Source organism: Neodiprion fabricii, chromosome 1 (genome assembly GCF_021155785.1).
Source record: "Neodiprion fabricii isolate iyNeoFabr1 chromosome 1, iyNeoFabr1.1, whole genome shotgun sequence".
Taxonomy (NCBI): Eukaryota; Metazoa; Arthropoda; class Insecta; order Hymenoptera; family Diprionidae; genus Neodiprion; species Neodiprion fabricii.
This window is the reverse complement of record NC_060239.1, coordinates 27141928-27159974: the sequence shown is the minus strand read 5'-3', so window position 1 is coordinate 27159974 and position 18047 is coordinate 27141928. Positions and strand designations below refer to the sequence as shown.

Here is an 18047-nt window from a genome sequence, read left to right as displayed (position 1 = left end):
AATAAACAAATCAATTTAGCGATTGTATATCTTCAAAATAACATCCGATTTTAAATAATGTTAATTACGCATTTGAATAACTGACCTAGGAGTTCGTTTGAATACGAGCATGAGGAATCTAGTTGCTTCTTGGCTCAACTCTTTGTAGAGGTGTTCAAATCGGTACCTAACATAACTGATATTTTGTCTCGTCTCTTCCGCATCTTTTCCTCGGAATGGAGAGACTCCTGATAAAAGAACATAAGTAAGAACACCGACCATCCATATATCCGTTTGTGGATAGGCTGGTTCTTCATTCAACAACTCCGGTGCTCTGTATTCTGGGTGTCCTACTTGAGGAACTGAGTTTCCTAATTTAGTAACTTTATGAGCAGATCCAAAATCTACTAGTTTTACTTGTACAGAACGGACTGAGGCCATCACGATATTGTCGGGTTGAATATCTAGGTGGCACAAAGTTCTCCAGTGGAGATATTGCAATGCATCCAAAATTTGTGTCACAATTGTGGCGACACAATTTTCCGTGTACTCATGACGGCTAGATAAGTAGGTCAAGACATCAGCGCCCTGAAGTTTTTCTTGAATTAAAACAGCAACCGAAGCTCCTGGCGTTTTGTAAGCTGCTTCTAAGACTGCTATTCTTTCGTGTCTCAAAGATCGCAATGTTTCGTATTCGTTTGCAACTTGAGCTTCGGTTTCTGGCCGAATTTCTAAAATCTTAGCCACAATCACTCTGTCCGAAGATTTTTCGACTCCCTTTACAACAACGGAGAACTGTCCACGGGATAATTCCGATATAAAGCTATATTTCTCGCTCAGTTGACCCTCGTTTGACCATTCCAAAGGTTTATCTTCGATGCTATAATCGATACCCGCTTTATTGTCTTCAATAATTATTTCTTGCCCGGCGTCAGTTAGTTGTTGCAGATGCTTCATGGCACGGGTAACTTGAATTTTGGGGGTACCTTCTTCCTTTGTTTCTATCAAACCTGTTGGAATTCCCTTCTCACTCCAACCAATACGATTTCTAGCGGCAAGTCTGAAATAATACTTCGTCTTTGGCTTCAGGTCTTGAACAATATAAAATTCATGATCAATGTTGCTAGCGAGGTCAATCCAATCCATTGCGTTTTCGGGTTTGTACTGCACGTTGTAGCACAGTATAGGGGAGTTTCCATCATCCTTGGGCTGTTTCCATCTTAGTAAAACTTCAGTGTCAGAAATTTCTGGTGTTTGCGGAGAATCAGGAGACGATGGAGCTGTCGCAAGGAGTACTCTTGTTCGGGCAACTGTTTGCCCTACCTTGTTTCTGGCTACAACTTTGTATATTCCTACATCGAAGTCTTTTGCAGGGTTGAATGTCAAAATTGATCTGCCTTCGTTGTCTTCTTCAACTTTAACTCTGTTTCCCTCTTGAATAACTAAATCATTTTTGAACCACTGAACCGATGGCTTAGGATTACCAACTGCGAGGCATACCAACCGTGCTGGTTTCTCAGCTTCGATGGGTAAAATTTGTGGTTTTTCACGCAAGAATGGCATATGTCCATCTTTCTTTGTCTCTAGTAAAGCCTCCGCTTCAGCATAGCTGTCCAGACGAGTTCCCAGCTCATGACGTAAACGTCTTAAGGTGTATGTATCTGCTGATCCATATTTGTTGATTCTAGCTTTACGTTCATCGTCAATTTCTTCATCCATAACGTCAGTGAAGCGACGTCGCTCCCGGATGACTGGTGTCTGAAAGTAACTCTTTCACTTTAGATCGTTATAACAGCTTAGATGTTATTAGAATTGACTGAAATTCGTCTACAATTTCATAAATCAACATAAATTTGTATAATTTGTCCTCACCCTCCAATCATAACTGTTGTCATCAAGAAGAGTACGCGAGTATCCTGACGCTCGGTTAGAGGCTACCTTCATATACTCACGCAAACGCACAGGGAAATCAGTGTCTCGCAGCTGTAGCAAATATGTATCAGGTCCATACTGATAGCTGCAAAAATATTATGATTAATGAACAGTTCAAAATTATAGACAACTTGATTTCCTTTCTATGAAAGTATTACTTCTAATAGTTGTAAACATACTGGCTTTCGTTTTTGATAACTCCAATCTCTGTATCGATTGCTTCTCTTGACGGAATATGATTTTCCCATGATCGTGGAGGTGGCCTGTTTCTTGGAGTAAGGCTTCTGTCAGGGCTGGGCGATGGGGTGTAACTTTGTCCAGGAGGATAAACCATCTTAGATGGGTGTTCGAATGCTCCACTCAACCTCCTTCTACGATACCACGTGCGACACGATGCGTTGCTGTACCAATCCCTGTACATAACACATTTTTCACAAAGATTACTTCACTACAATTGAGTATCACGTTGGTTTCCCTTACTTGAAGTACGTGCAGATGAGTATTATTAATGTTATTCCTATTAGTATTGTGGAAATGCTTATCATAACAAGATAAGCAGTATTCAAAGATTGTAACGGCTCAAGTTACAACTTGGTCAGCGTTTTGACGAGTACTGTTCGAGTGGGGTTTGAAGCGGGTTAATTAATTGGTACTCTCAATGCCATCTATTCCGATTCTGTGACTGACACGGTTCACTTTTATCCTTTGCCATTGATCTAGATAAGTTTATGTTGCGTTATAGTGTATATATCTACTTGCCTGTAGAGATTGTAGTAATTCCTCAAATTTTCAGATGGTATTCTGTACGGGTCCAATGGCATTTTATCTGCATAATTAAGCCAAGGATGACGCAGTGCTGTTGAAACATCCATTCGTCCATCAGATTGATAGACTAGAAGTTTTCTAATGAAATCTCTTCCATCCTCAGATATGTGTGACCACCTATCGTCAAATTCCCATCTGCCCTCTTTTATTCTCGTCAAAGTTTCCCTATCATTGATACCCCGGAATGGAGAATTTCCAGACAAGAGGATATACGTAATAATACCGAGGGACCACATATCAGCACCATAGCTCACACCTTCGTTATTAGCCACTTCTGGTGCAACGTATTCTGGCATTCCATATGCCAGTGTCATTAGTTTTCCATAAGTAATTCTTCTGGATAATCCAAAGTCTCCAATCTTTAGATCATCTCCGCCTGGATGAGAAATCAGAAGGTCTCCAAGCTGTGGAAATAAATTTTCTGTGTGATGGAATAAAAATGATTTATTTGTTAGTTTTTACTCACAGTTAAACCGAGGTGGGCATAATTATTGCTATGCATGTAGTCCAGGCCCCATAGTATCTGCCTAATGTACCCAGCGATATCACCCTCTGTATAATATGGTTGACGTACCAAATTGTCCACCAATTCTCCACCAGCAGCTCTAAGCAGTGTGTTAAGGATACATTTCTTTTATATCTGTGTCGAATGCATAAAGTGTGGTGTGATATATATCAAGGGCATTGGGACAACTACAATTAAACGTATGGACTCCATATATAACAAGTGGAATCATCATGCCATTAGCATAACGCGTCAAAAAGGATACAATTCTGTAACTAGTGTCAAAGTCCGGTCTGTTTCATAGCCATCGTGCAAGCGAATAAGTTTGCGATGATTAAGATTATTCATAATATCCATTTCGTTGTACATAAATGGTCTCAGCTCGCCGCGGCCGTGCATAACTTTCGCTGCGTAGTTACGTCCAGTTAATCTTTCCACCGCATGATATGTTACACCCTGAGTTCCGCGTCCCAATTCATCACCCAAATCGTAAAAATCTCCAAGTGGTTTAGTGCGTGGTTTGATTTCTCGGCTCCTGGTGTACGTTTTATATCCATACTCTTGCTCGTTTTCTTCTATATGGACCATAGCTGAACTTGAAACTGCGCCTGCGACGTTGCGGGCACTAAGCGAATATAAACCCTCGTCTTTGTTAATGGCATCATTGATGATCAGAATGGAAATATCAGGTTCGACGAATTGGATCTGTGGATGAAAAATATGCCATGAGTCTACTTCTTATACGGTTATCAATTATTTGAGAATCTTGGCGCTGCAAATATCCATTAAAATGTATATCAAATAGGTAAACATAAATCATTTTCGAGACACTAACCTTGATTCTGGACGATGGGGCTAGCGGTTTCCAGTCTTTATACCACTTAAGTTCTGGATATGGAACACCAATAACGCGGGCTTCAATCCTTCCTGATTTTCTCAACATAATAATGGTCTCATCAGGACGCTGAATAAATGTAGGGTATTCAGCAATTTCTAGACGAACTCGCTGTCTTGCCATTCCATGTTCATTAGTTGCTACAGCTTCATACGTGCCTACATCCCTGTCTAACATTTTGTTTATGAATAAGGTAGCCTGCCCGTTTCGGGTATAGCTGTAGTCATAGCGTCCTCCAGGTTCGATTAGCTCGTCGTTGAAATAATATTGCATGTTTGGCTTTGGGTATCCATACACGAACCAAAATAGATTGCAATTATGGTTTTTAACACCGTACTGAGTGTCCCATTCTTGCCTCAAGAATTTCGGTGCCTGAGCGTAACCATCGTGAGGTGGTTTTTCAATATCAAAGTCCTTAGGGAAGTAGGGACTGGTTTCAGGTCGGAAATCAATACCCGGAGATAAATAAGGGAAGAACTTAGGTGGCTCAGGTTCTAATTTAGATCTATAAGTTTGAGCAAACGGAGATGGATCGCTGATGCCGTATTTGTTTTCCACTCGAATCCTGAATTTGTAATCACGGAACGGTTCCAGATTACGAATATCGCAACAACAACTTCTGACGCCAGAACGTGCGGTAAACCAGTCGCCATCCGGCAATTCACACATTTCGACAGAGTAGGTCACAGGTGTTCTTGGTCCGATTGGGATTGATGGTTTCCACGAAAGTGTCAAGTGTCTATCCATCATACGACTGATGATCGGTTTGTCTGCTAACGGTAGTGGTGCACCCGATTTTTGGTACTTGTCAAAGTCCGTATACTGGTCTGCCAAAGGTTTCTTCGTCCGAGGCTCAAGGGCTGTGTACATTTATATCAGATATTAAGCTAAATTCTACAGAAACCAGCGTAAACGATAGTTGAATGACAATAAATTGAATTCTATGCTTACAGTCGTAGGTCATCTCAGCGTGACAAATATCTTCGCCATGAGGGTTGAATATCCTCAAACTGTATTTCCCTACATCGCCTTCGTAAACACCAGCAATGGTTAGTCGTAGAAGACCACTGCCCTCTTTGTCCATGCGGATTCTATCGGACGGCCACACTTTAGTGTCATTGTGGAACCATTCGTATTCTGGTTCAGGATATCCTGTAATGCAGGCTGTAAATTTAGCCGTCATTGCTTTGTACACTTCACAATCTCCGATCTTCTTGAGGAAGGACGGAGGTTCAACTTTCTGTTTTTTCTCACTGAAAGTTTAAATAAAATCGTAAATGCCTGCGACTGAACTAATGAAAAAGTCTAGAAGGTACATCATCGTCTTTCCACTTCTCAAATTATACATTTAGCGTTATTTCTTGTACAAATACTTACATCTTTTCTACAACTTCCAAATTTGCGGTGCATTCGGCTTCCCCTTGTCTATTTACAGCTTTGCACTTGTATCGTCCAGCATCGGCTGGTGTACAGTTTCTTACATAGAGGCAACACGCGTCTCCGTCTCGTTTTATCTTGTACTTGTCAGTATCAGTCAGAATTGGTTTATCGTTATAGTACCATGATACTTCTGGCCGAGGTATGCCGTCCACGCGAGCAGGAAACTTAGCGTCGTACGTTGGCAATTGTTGTAAGTCCGTAAACTTTTGAGTGAACGTTGGTTCTTGGAATACCTTTCGAACGGTAGCTGTTGCGCTAGTAGCATCCTCACCAAGAGGACTGACTAAACGGCATCCGTAAACTCCGGCATCCTTGAGAGATGATGGGTTGATTTGGAGACCAACTTTTTTTCCGTCGCAAGTTATCATCACTTTATCGCTTGGTTCAACGGGTTCTCCATCTTTGGTCCAACTGACATCGGGAATTGGATTACCAACAAATGGCACACTGAGTACCAAAGGTTGTCCTTCTTCAACGGACACATCACGCATCGGACTCAAGAAACCAGGTCTCTCTTCTGGACGACCACTTTGACCTTTTCCAGCAACATCTACATTCGCCTTGCTAGAAGCTGAGCCCTGATTATTAGTGGCAACCGCCTGGTACTCTCCAGAATCTTCAGGTCTCGCTTTGTCGATAACAAATGCGTGTGTTCCATCTGGTAAATCTATTATCTTGATATGTTGACCGTCTGGTATTACCTAAGACCATGATTTTAATGAGTATGGTATTCATGAATTGAAACCCGTAAACATAGAGAATGAGAATTGGGAGATTCGATTTGTCTGTGACTACGAACCTCTACGCCATTATGGAGCCACTTGAGCTGTGCGGGTGGCTTTCCAATAGTTTTCACTTCCAGTTTAGCAGGGAAACCTTCAACGACCGTAAGTGGCTGTAGGGTAGTTAAGAAGGCCGGTTTCCGTTCCTTTTCCTCAACTTCTACCTTTGCAACGCCAGTGATATCTCCCAGCTTATTTATTACCACCAAGCTGTAAGTGCCAGCATCTTCTGGTCGCACTTTGTCAATTGACAATCCGATCAATCCATTTGGATCATTAGAAAAGTTGACTTCTTTAGTTTGTCTAATTGGTACACCATCTTTGCACCATTGTATTTGAGGATTAGGAAATGCTACCACTTGAGCTTCCAATTTCAAAGGCTGGCCTACTATAGCCTTGGCATCCTCGAGACCTTTGACAAAGCTTGGCTTCTTTGGCTCAGCTGTAAAAATTAAATTGACACCATCAAGTTTCACACCACAAAATCTGGTACAAGATCTATAATTTGACATCCGTTTATGCTTGCAACTTTTTATCCATCCAATTTAATATACACTTACGCTTCACAGCCACGGCACACAAAGCAGCAGCGTCTCCGTTTGGATTGGTGGCAATTAATTTATAGGCTCCGCAATCAGTTGGCTTGACATTTTCGATTGTGAGCTTAACAGTACCATCGGGCAGAGACTCTATTTTTATATGGCCATCAGGTTTGACTTCTTCTCCGTTTTTGAACCACTTTACCGAAGGGATTGGACTGCCGTCTAACTTAGCTTTCAGCTCGAGTGGTTCGCCTTCGTCAACTTCGGCTGATCTAGGAAGTGTACGACTAAATGTTGGCGCAGATTTTGCCAATGAAAGTTGAGCAGAGGTATCAACTGTTCCAGCGATATTGGATGCTATGCAAGTTATCTTTGCCACATCTTCGGCTGAAAACTTTTTGATCAGAAGACTGCTCACTACTTGTCCTTCTACATCAGTCGTAATGCTATAGCGTTCGTCGTTTGTGATCTGTGTTTTATCCTTGAGCCACTTGATCTGAGGCTTGGGAAGTCCGCTGACTCGAACTTTGAGCTGAACGTCGTCTTGATCTTTGAATGACTTGTCGGTCAGTTTGTTGATGAACTGTGGTGCATCAGCTAAAATTTTCAATGAATGGCATTGAAATTACGATATTTTCTGATGTTTTGCAAATGATTGAATCATAATCAAGATATTTGTAATTATTATCCGTTGCTCGATAAAAGGTGTGGAAATTAACTCACCATGAGTCTTCAGCTGGGCTTGTGCAGCAGCTTGACCTTGTGAATTTTTCGCGATGACTTTATATGTGCCTACATCGTCCAGTTTCAGATTTTTAATGACAAGTTTAAATTTATTGTTGTCCGCATCTTCCACTGTTTGAATGCGATCATCAGTTTTGAGAGCCTTGCCATCTTTTTCCCACATTATTATTGGTTTTGGATTTGCCTCGACTACGACTTCCCACTGGGTAAGTTCATCGGGTGCAGCATTCAAATCCCTGAATTCTTGTATTTCAGGCCGAATCAGAATATCTAAACGAGCCTGGAAGACATTTTTGAAATCAATGAAGTGTTTTTTCTGTCTAATAAACGTTGTCCTCACAGTACTGTAACTCGTACATCTCTGCATGATTCAACAAGGTAGAGCAACTTTGCAAGACTATAAATAAATTCATCGTCTTATAAGTACACTGTATATCTTCAGAGATAAATACTTACACTGGATTCACCTTCACCCCACTTGTTCTTAGCTTTCAGAGTGTAATTGCCCGTATTTTCAGCGCTACTGCGAGGAATGGCGAGCGTAAACGTGCACTCATTTAATCCATCTTCGACCTCCTTAGTTTCCAGTTTCAGTGTAACGTTTCGATCAGTTGGTGATATTACCTTTGCGCCATGCGACCTTTAAAAATCTTTATTGAATGAAACCCCAAGCACAGAGAATTCTGATAAGTTTTAATTTTTTTCTACAATCAGGAGACTTTATAGCAAAGCTGGATGCTTGAAAAAAAAGTTGATATAGGAACCTGAAAAAAACTCCTTGCTTTTATACAATTTCTTAAACTTTGATAACTCACCAGACGACATCAGGGACGGGATCAGCCAACAGAACTGCTTGCAGTTGGACCGGATCGTTAGCCGGTGCAACAGCATCCTTCAATGGTTCGACGAATCTGGGCTTTCGATACTCAGTAGTAGAAGCGACTGTCAACTTTCCCTCCAGAGTCTTTTCTCCAAATTTATTGCTCAATTTACACTGGTAAACACCAGCATCTTCAAGCTGTGCATTTGTCAATACGAGTTTGAAAAAGTCTCCACTGCTCGTGTATTTAAGGCGATCACTAATTTTAATTGGCTTGCCATCCTTAAACCATTTAGCCTCAGGCTTTGGTACACCAGTTGCTTTGATCTCGAAGGTTGTACTTTGCGTTTCGAAGATTTTGCGGTCCTCAAGATCTGAATTGACGATCTCCGGAGAAGCTGGTGAAAGGATTTAATCATAATGTCAGTGAAATGAGTTTTCATACACCTAAAAAATCCCTGCAAATATTACGTACACTTAAACGACAGTTTGGAATGTATAATAATATTTGATATTCAGTTCTAATCATCATTCACTCATTTCCAATCAATGTTTCGTGGTAAATTGTCGCATTCCATTAAAATTTACATTTTACTGCAGTTTTGTCATTATAATACATTCGCTTTGCCTTTCCAAGGTGTTTTAAATTAATTGTAATTTTACGTACCTGAAATCTTAGTTTCTTCTACGGCAAGCGGTTTTCCAGATACTAAGACTAACTTGGTGTGTCATGCAAGCCATGCGCCTTGTAAATGCGTGCAAAAAGCATTACAATTTCAAATTACACATACTTGACGAACAATCAATAAAATATTGAAGTATCTTCAAACGCATTCTTCAGTGCCCATGAAATATTCGAAAAACACAACGTAAAGACAAGAAGTTACATATCACATTCAACATTAACGTAATCACGTTCGGTACAAAAATTACACGTAACATAAAATTGATACTAATTTCAAGACAAGTGCTTGCACTGAATGCCATTCCAGAAACCAAAATACCAGTGAAGATAGAAAAGTAATTCTTTCATCATACAGAAATTCACAAGGTGGATTAACATCACCGATGCATGAAAACAATTTTTAGAGACACGAGATGACATACATAGGTAGAGTAAGTGTAGAATGTTACAAAATTTGGGCACACGACGATCGAAGAGTAGGAAGATACAAGATTTTGTAATTTACCAACCTCTTCAGAGGTCCGTATTTTGCACGTACGAATCTTACCTGAATTTTCCCTCTCTTCCTCTTTATTCAGGATATCTCCAAGAACGCTGCGCTGCTGTTTAACACGTTGCAGAAGTGCCTCTATTTCCTCGTTTGTACCTTCGTCGTCATCCCTGACACCTTTTTGCGAATTCTCTCGGGAGAATTCTTTGTTACCGACTTTTTCAGGTTCGCCAACATTCAGTTTTTCCAACTTTGAACTCTGCCGGGAGAGTTTGCTCTGTTCAACAATTGGAGTTTCTGGTTTTGGTAAATCAGTCTCCACTTTTTCTATTTCACCTGATTCTAGTTTTTCCAATTTTGAACTCTGTCGGGAGAGTTTGCTCTGTTCAACAATTGGAGTTTCTGGTTTTGGTAAATCAGTATCGATCTTTTCCCGTTCACTTGTGTCTAGTTTTTCTATCTTTGAGCTCTGTCGACTCAATTTACTCTCTTCGGTAATTGGTGTTTCCGATTGTGGTAAATCCGTTTCAACTTTTTCGCCTTTACTCGTATCCAATGTTTCTAATTTCGAGCTCTGTCGACGAAGTTTACTTTTCTCGACAGTCGGCGTTTCCGGTTGTTGTAAATCGGTTTTGGTTGGTCTTTCCGACAATGATTCCTCAACAGAGCACTCTTCTATAATAGTCTCGTTCAATTTCATCCCCATTTGCGGTTTATAATCATTCAAGTTGAATTCCTCGGCAAACTTGGGACTTGAAAATTCTTCGTATGATCCATTAATTAATTTTTGCGCTTCCCACAAGTCTGCGTTATGGATGTCATCAGTACTAACGTCTCGCGAGATTGCTTTTAAGGTCGACTCGTCGTCTGACACAGACACTATCGAAACCCCTCTGTTTACAATAATTTTTTTTCTAATATCTTCACCTTCGGAAAATTCTTCGATCAATACTCCATTTAAAGGCTTCTGGCTACTATCTTCATGGATGACATAGCTGTACGAGGCAATCTCTTCTACCTCGGGTCCCTCAGAGCCTATTTCCTGGCATTCGACTTTTGTGGTCGTCATCTTGCTAATAGAATGCATCTCATCAGAACCTGTGAAGGGTCTGCCTGTCACTTCGCGATCAACTACCGCCGTTATCTAATATTAACGCAAACACATATCCGGAACTCTAAAAAAATTCCTACGCAAGAGATGGATACATAGCTAAACTAAAGCGATAGCGCATCACGTAGATTAGCATAGTTTCGGTTATTGTTGTTTAAACACGAGCTTGCGACGCAGTGTGATATAATGTGTTGTATGCAATTTTGCATGTGTATGAATCTGCGAGTCATTGACAAGATTTTGTAACTATTTTAAAAACGGTAAGGAAAAAAAAAAAAAAAACGAAACGAAACGAAACATGCTCAAGCATCAGCGAAAATCGGTTTCTGATTATTGAAATTTTAAAACGATTTAATTTTACTAGACGTGTTGTTTTAATGACGAAACATCGTGATATATTACTGAGTTACAAAATCGATCTGTGTTCAAGTTATTTCGGTATAAGTGTTCAATGTTGATTGTGCGTCTGATAAGACAATATTACCTGTGAGCATAGCTTCGTGAGTAGTGGTGGAGGCAACAGATATGGTAATCGTATCTCCCTCCCCTCGGATAACTTGGATGCTCTGTTTCTCCAGTGTGACACGACCTGAATGTATTATACATCCTCTAGAACTATCTCTACGCTATTGTACACGCTATTAGCCATTCAGATTTTACTCTCTGTCAATAATTAGGTAAATTGTTAACGCATCATTTTAACTCGTGACGGATAAATCATTTTTAAATATTTTTTTATGTACATGTCTTTTTAGGTGTGTAGTTGGTTTACTTGTTTAGTCACATACCGCAAGGTATTTACATGTTTTACCGTCGCGTAAATATGCCAAAGTCAATTGATTACATGCAACGTAATTTTGACGGTGATTGGATGGAATTTCGATATTTTACCTTCAGATTCTGATTCCGTAGCTTGTTGTTTAGGCGGAGCTTGATCTTCTTTGGTTACTTTTTTTGGGGCTATAGCTTCCTCGTCTATTTCGACATTTTCAGTCACTTCCATCTTCAGCGTTTTCTTTTCTTCTGTAATTTCTTCTGATTTCGCTATGAAATTACAAGTTTTCTAATAGGCGATCACACACTCATACTTATTAATATGAATGGGATAATGGTGGTAATAAAAATAACATGAATGAACATCTATGGGAATAACGAAAGTATACATGTACGTAAAAAAAAAAAAGAAAAATGTTTGCCACTGGCATAAAACAACATGTAACGAATAATGTGGACAACATAAAAATGAAAGGTAACGAAAGGCATTTAATTAACAAAACAAAAGGCATTTACGGAGAAGCTTCGATTGTATGGGGTATGGAAGCTATACTGGGTATATATCGCGGGTAAGTTCAGCAGTCCACAGGAAAAAAGTTTACTTCATACGAAGCGACTGTCCATAAAATCTTTGAACATAATTCACGTCTATGAAGTTGAAAAGCGGAAAAAAGTGTATCCGTTACTTCAATACTTACTGACAGCTGGCAAAAAATGGAGAATTGATGTTCGACTTCTCAAAAAGTTGTATGCTAACAGGGCTACAAGGCTGTGGATTCTATATCTGTATTTGCTACTATTTTTTCTACGCTGTATAATTTTATAATGTCTTATTAACTTTCAATCTTTAACGATAATCATTCATCAGCACTTAGCCAATTTGGTTTACCACAGTACCAAAACGAATTATTGACGATATTATACAGCGTAGATTACAGGTATTTTTCTTTTGATAACTAATGTAATGCTTACTTTGAACAATGACATTGCTCTTGCTGGTGACAACACCCATTTGATTTTCTGCTCGAACCTCGTACAACCCGCCATCGGAACCCTTGACAAGATTGAGCGTCAAGTCGTAACTCTCTTTACGTTGGGTGTCCCTAGTGATTTTGATCCTCGCATCGGCAGAGACGTCCTTACCATCCTTAAACCACTTTACTTCAGGCTCTGGCACGCCAGACACTTCGAATTTCAAGTTCAAAGTATCTCCCTCCGTGATTTTTTGATCCGTCAGCTTCTTTATGATCTTCGGTTTACTGTGCACAGTTAGCGTAGAGCTACTTTCATTCTCTCCAAATTCGTTTTTAACTTTACAAGTGTATTTGCCGGACAACTCAGTCTTCACTTCCTTGATAATGAGCTTGTAATTATCTCCCTCTTCGATGCGAGTATACTCCTTCCGCGTTTCCGTGATTTCAACGTCACCCAGGTACCATTGAATGCTCGGTTTTGGGAAGCCTTCGATTATGACTTCGAATTCTATGTTCAAGTCCCCTTCGTTGGCCGTTACGTCTTTCAGTTTGGTCTTGAATCGAGGCGCGCTGCGTACATTTACTTTCGTTTCATCAACGCTCGAGCCGTGCTTGTTGCTAACTTCCGCTTTGTAAGTCGAAGCGTCGGTACTAACGGCGCCGGTGATCTTCAGCATGTATTTGTCACCATCTTGAACTATTTTTATACGCTCAGTTTCACTGACTACTTCTCCGTCCTTAAACCATTTAATAGTTGGTTTTGGGTCAGCCTCAACTTCGATCAACAATGTCAGGCTGTCGCCTTCATTGATGACCTTCGGTTCTCCAAGTTTCCTTTTAATTTTCGGAGGTGATTTCACGCTGAAGTTCCAGAATTCTGAAGTTTGACTAATTTCGTTCTTGGCCACTATGGAATAGGATCCGGAATCTTCGATTCTAGTATTTTTTATGGTCAGGCTGTACGCTCCCTTACTGTCCTTTGTAATTTTGATACGCTCCGATTCTGTAATCAACTGACCATCCTTATACCATGTAACTTCTGGTACAGGTGATCCCTCGATCTCGACAGTCATTGTTACGGTCTCCTCTGTCATGACGGTAGTATCCGTCATTTTTTTCGTGACTTTTGGCGCAGATTTTACGATAAGTTCAATCTGCGTGCTGTCCTCTCCCAATTCATTCTTGGCCTTGATCGTGTAAGTGCCCGCATCCTTGGCTGTGACTTGCTTGATCACAAGCGAGAGGGATTCCTCATCTTCCCATAGATATTTGATCCTTCCACCGGCCAGTATCTCTTCGCCGTCCTTTGTCCACTTGATCTCAGGCTTGGGGAAACCTTGAACCTGTAAGTCGAGCATTGCAGATCCTCCTGCGTTTACTTCAGACTGTTTAAACTCCGTTTCCAGCTTGGGTTTTGCGGGATTTTTCGCCAATTGGTTCACAGACCCTTGGACCGTGAGTTCGGCACTGCAGCTAATGTTTCCAGTGCTGGTTTGAGCAACGCAAGTGTACAAACCTGCATCCTCTGGCTTCACGTGTTGGAAAACGAGAGCCAGAGTATCTTCGCTGTCCTTGAACAATACTTTGAATCTCTCTTCCGGGTCGAACGGTTGACCGTCTCTGAGCCATTGGAATTGTGGTTCCACACCGGGCTCCAGTAAGCCTTCGGGAAGACCGGCAAATACGCTTTTTTCGTCAGTGACAGTAACCTTGGCCTCGCAAGACGTTTCGCCGAACCGATTCATCGCTGTGCACGAATATTTTCCAGCGTCTTCTCGCTGGACAGCTGCAATGACTAACTCGTAAAAACCCTTGTCTGCTTTCTCAGTTACAATCTTGATACGTTCGTTCTTCGAGTCGATAAGGACGTCGTCCTTGTAGCTGTGAGCGTAAAAATCGTAAGCTCAGCAGTTCAACAATTCAATCGTACAGCGTTTACCACTTCCGTGATATTTATACTCACAATTTAAGATCAGGATTTGGATCACCCTTGATCTTAACCATGAACCGTAAGTAAGTGTTCTCCAGAAGTTCCGTGTCCTTCAGGCGCACTAAGAATATCGGAGCATTCGCCTCCGCCCTGGCTTTCCGTTCTTCAGAAGTCACTGGAAAATATCATTCGTTAACAAATTTTGTCACGAACTTCACCTGTTATTTAGAAAAATTTGATCACTATCCCTACGTCACTTACGTTCATGAACTATGAGTTGGGCGGTACAAGTTGCTATGCCATCGCTATTGACTGCTCTGGCAGTGTAAATTCCAGAGTCAGATTCCGAGACATTTGCAATTTCTAGTTTGAAGGTGCTGTTGTTTTCGGCACTAGTCACCACTCTGTCCGCAAGTTTGTCATCTAACGGCTTATTGTCCTTAAGCCAGTGCATCCTTGACGGCGAGTCATTATCGTTCAATGTACACTCGAACGTGGCGCTCTCTCCGGCTATGTTTGAGTAAAAAGAAATTATTGAATCGATTGATAAAAGTATGCGATCGGGATTCGCAGAATTAGATGTGCAAAATAAAATATTTAGCATTTTTTTTTTAGAAAGTCTTCTAGAGCTACACATTGACTGAATCACGATATTTCAACCAGTTGTGTAAGAGGGGTAAGCAGTACTAGAAGAACAATTTAACAAGAAACCAGGAATTTGCGAACATATCTCGACTTCGCTCGTGGAATTTATCTCACTGATGCGTTTCGATTCGCAGGCAGTTTTCGGGTTAAAACAACATTATTATTGCATGGAAAATAATAACGAACTTATAATGAACTTGAAGAAGCTGCGGTTACGAGAAGATTTCATCACATTACCATCACCAACATCCAGAATAGTAAATTGTATTTTTATTCAGTTTTAGAGGACAACATGTACTTTTGAATATGTTGTGTGATGTTTGTTTACTGAAAAATTTGTGTGCTGTACGTTTTATCGATACCGAACCCCATAAATCGAAATAATATCTTCCACGTATATCAATCATATATATAGGTATATTTCCTTAGATACAACGTCGATTTATATCGTTTATACATACACGATCCTTATCCTGCCCTTATTTCTCGGGTATAGAAGCAGATGTATTGTTTTTTTTGTATTTCACCACTAATAATTATGGATTTAACATGAGCTGTGAATGTTGTTTAAAAATTCAAATCAATCCGACGTATACGTGGGAGGTTTGTATTACTCGCAAAATAGCTGCTAATCTATTTGCATGTATTGAAGTTTAGGTGCCGATAAATCTCGAGATCCCGAGTATAGTAAAAACGAAAAATAAACCAAAATTTGGTAAAGATTATATATAATTTTGAAAATAAACAGAAGAAAATGAAAAAATAAAAAATTTTAGTTAGTGAGTTTTCCAATTCAAAATCAGGTTAAAAATCAAAAAAACGTCTACTTATGTTTATGTGTGTGTGAGTGTGCGTGTATATGATATATGAAGTAAATGATTGACAACATCTAAAATTAGCATTTAGAAGCAATAGTGTCATCTAAGGTCACGGCTAGAAGCGTATACTCAGAAGCTACTATAAGAGGCTAAGTGGAGAAAAATAAAAATCGACGAGGCCATGTAAAGTACAGAAAAAAGGCGAAGAAAGTGATGGGTGATTCGGGCTACGACGACTTTACCTATTGCGTGTATCAATGCCTGTTTTGCTCGTATTGCTAGAACAATAAAAATATATTATAGCGACTTATTTCTCTTTTCCTATTTTTTATTTATACACCTATTGATCATTCGTCGATAAATCATCAGGTTCACTTACGCCAATTACCATCTCTATCCAATATCTATGCATGTTGTATATTGTATGGTGTTTTAAAAAAACTTGGTGTTTCATTATGGATCATTGTGCACATACAATTCGTCGTATTCAGGTAAATGTAGGTAACGAAACGTCATTGGATACGGTGCTCGGTGCTATGTATGAATACCGTAATGCAGTAGTACAAAGTAAGTAGTTGGTGTGTGATCAGACTGCAGAATAGCATTCGCATTTACATCGTTTTATTGATTTTTGATGCAATTGTTTTTATCGACTATTGACAGTTAGTGTGGATATTTTCACAGTATACCGGGAAAAATTTGGGCTACTATATCAGTTGGATTTTGAAAGTACCTATAATAATCATACTGACGAGTCCCACAGTTAGTTTTACTGCGCCAATATACTGTATCTTTTAGGCCGGACATCACGAAAAAACTGAATCAGAAGTGTTGAGGCGATTCTGAATTCAACCTACCATTTGAAACCGACATTAACTGTCCATAATAATGTCTAAGATCTTTCATTAACACATGCGCTATATTATGACACACATTAATCAGAGTGATCTGTACACGAGCACCCTTGAGATACTTGGCCAAATGAAAAGGTAGGTTCGTAAATCTTAGGGATTGCTTCGCGTCGCGATAAGTATCCTCCAAAAAATGGCCCAAGTCTGAAACTTACGTTCAACGTTGCAGCCTTCGATGGTCTTGGTGAAAACTGGTTTTCCGGAATCGTCCTTCGTCAGGGCGAGCTTCGTTGTTTTCACTTCACTGATCGAGTTCGAACCCCCAATCGCAGTGGTGTACGAGTTGGTGCTTTCAGACGTGACTTCTGAACCAATTGCAGAGGAGGATTTTCTCGATGCACTTGCCGACAGCGACGATTCCGTATAGGAAGAGATGCCATTGCGGCTGCTTGACACGGACGAGTACTCTACAGCAGTCAGCAGTTAACCGAAATGAAGCGTTGGCCTACCTGAGATACGCCGCTAAGTTGCATCTGGCACAAATGTCACCTCGTCGCGAGTACGGAGCAAGCGATGTGTGCTAGATTGTTCTCACGATGCGTTATGGAATCAGGCGAGCTCAGTACTAGCGAGGGAATGACTTGTTTTTACGGCGACTTTGACTACGTTGAAATGATAAAATCAACGGTAACCAGTCGCGTCAATATAAGTATAACAATGACGAACAAAACTTATCAGTGCAAAGTACGGCGTTCGTTGGCTTTATGGTGATGAAACAATGGTAAAGAATTTGAATAATTACCCTCAATCACTCTGGAGGATGCGGAGCTGTACCGGCTTGACGAGTACCGGCCCGACATTTCGTTACCTTCGTCTCCAACTTTTCTCTCGATCAGTTCCTGGCCCTTTTCAGTTCCTTTGGTCTCCTCCGATTTGGCGGCCTTGGTACTCTGTTTCGTAGGTTCTGGTTTGGGGTCTGAAACAGTCTTCCGTGGCTCGGGTTTCGGGGGTTCAACTTTGACCGGTTCCGGTTTGACGTGATTTGAGTCCTTGAAGTCTTCCTGCACCTCCGTCAGCTGCAGGTCGTCCGCAGCGTGTTCCGCGAGTGCGACTACGTCGCTGGCGTACTGGCGTATCTCTTTGAGCCAGTACTGCTTAATGAGGTCCTTGTGAGCTACTAAAGTGATGGGATAGCCAGGCGCGCCTGGACTCGTGTGGTGCAGCTCAAAGCTCCGCTGATCTTCAGGGTGATCCTTTACTTCTACCTCCGGCAGCTGGAAGGATACGAATTACATGAGTGCGGGA

At 40.7% G+C, this 18047-nt stretch overlaps 1 protein-coding gene across 10 annotated transcripts in view; it reads right to left on the bottom strand.

Moving 5' to 3' along the window:
- Positions 1 to 18047, bottom strand: part of LOC124184742 (obscurin) — a 43658-nt gene that overhangs the window by 683 nt on the left and 24928 nt on the right. For 7 of the 10 annotated variants that reach the window (XM_046574840.1, XM_046574848.1, XM_046574790.1 and 4 more), the window contains 22 exons: positions 17545 to 18016; positions 16958 to 17209; positions 16134 to 16169; positions 14690 to 14938; positions 14462 to 14603; positions 12497 to 14379; positions 11642 to 11794; positions 11235 to 11339; positions 8460 to 8862; positions 8101 to 8284; positions 7624 to 7924; positions 6919 to 7497; positions 6376 to 6800; positions 5514 to 6277; positions 5088 to 5389; positions 4077 to 4996; positions 3507 to 3946; positions 3203 to 3341; positions 2671 to 3140; positions 2091 to 2324; positions 1852 to 1996; positions 86 to 1737 (listed from right to left, as the gene is read on the bottom strand). In XM_046574840.1, coding sequence (XP_046430796.1) covers positions 86 to 1737; positions 1852 to 1996; positions 2091 to 2324; positions 2671 to 3140; positions 3203 to 3341; positions 3507 to 3946; positions 4077 to 4996; positions 5088 to 5389; positions 5514 to 6277; positions 6376 to 6800; positions 6919 to 7497; positions 7624 to 7924; positions 8101 to 8284; positions 8460 to 8862; positions 11235 to 11339; positions 11642 to 11794; positions 12497 to 14379; positions 14462 to 14603; positions 14690 to 14938; positions 16134 to 16169; positions 16958 to 17209; positions 17545 to 18016 — 10250 coding nt within the window. The remainder of the gene's footprint in view (positions 1 to 85; positions 1738 to 1851; positions 1997 to 2090; positions 2325 to 2670; positions 3141 to 3202; positions 3342 to 3506; positions 3947 to 4076; positions 4997 to 5087; positions 5390 to 5513; positions 6278 to 6375; positions 6801 to 6918; positions 7498 to 7623; positions 7925 to 8100; positions 8285 to 8459; positions 8863 to 11234; positions 11340 to 11641; positions 11795 to 12496; positions 14380 to 14461; positions 14604 to 14689; positions 14939 to 16133; positions 16170 to 16957; positions 17210 to 17544; positions 18017 to 18047) is intronic. The other 3 variants (XM_046574817.1, XM_046574809.1, XM_046574834.1) reach the window with 3 other exon arrangements.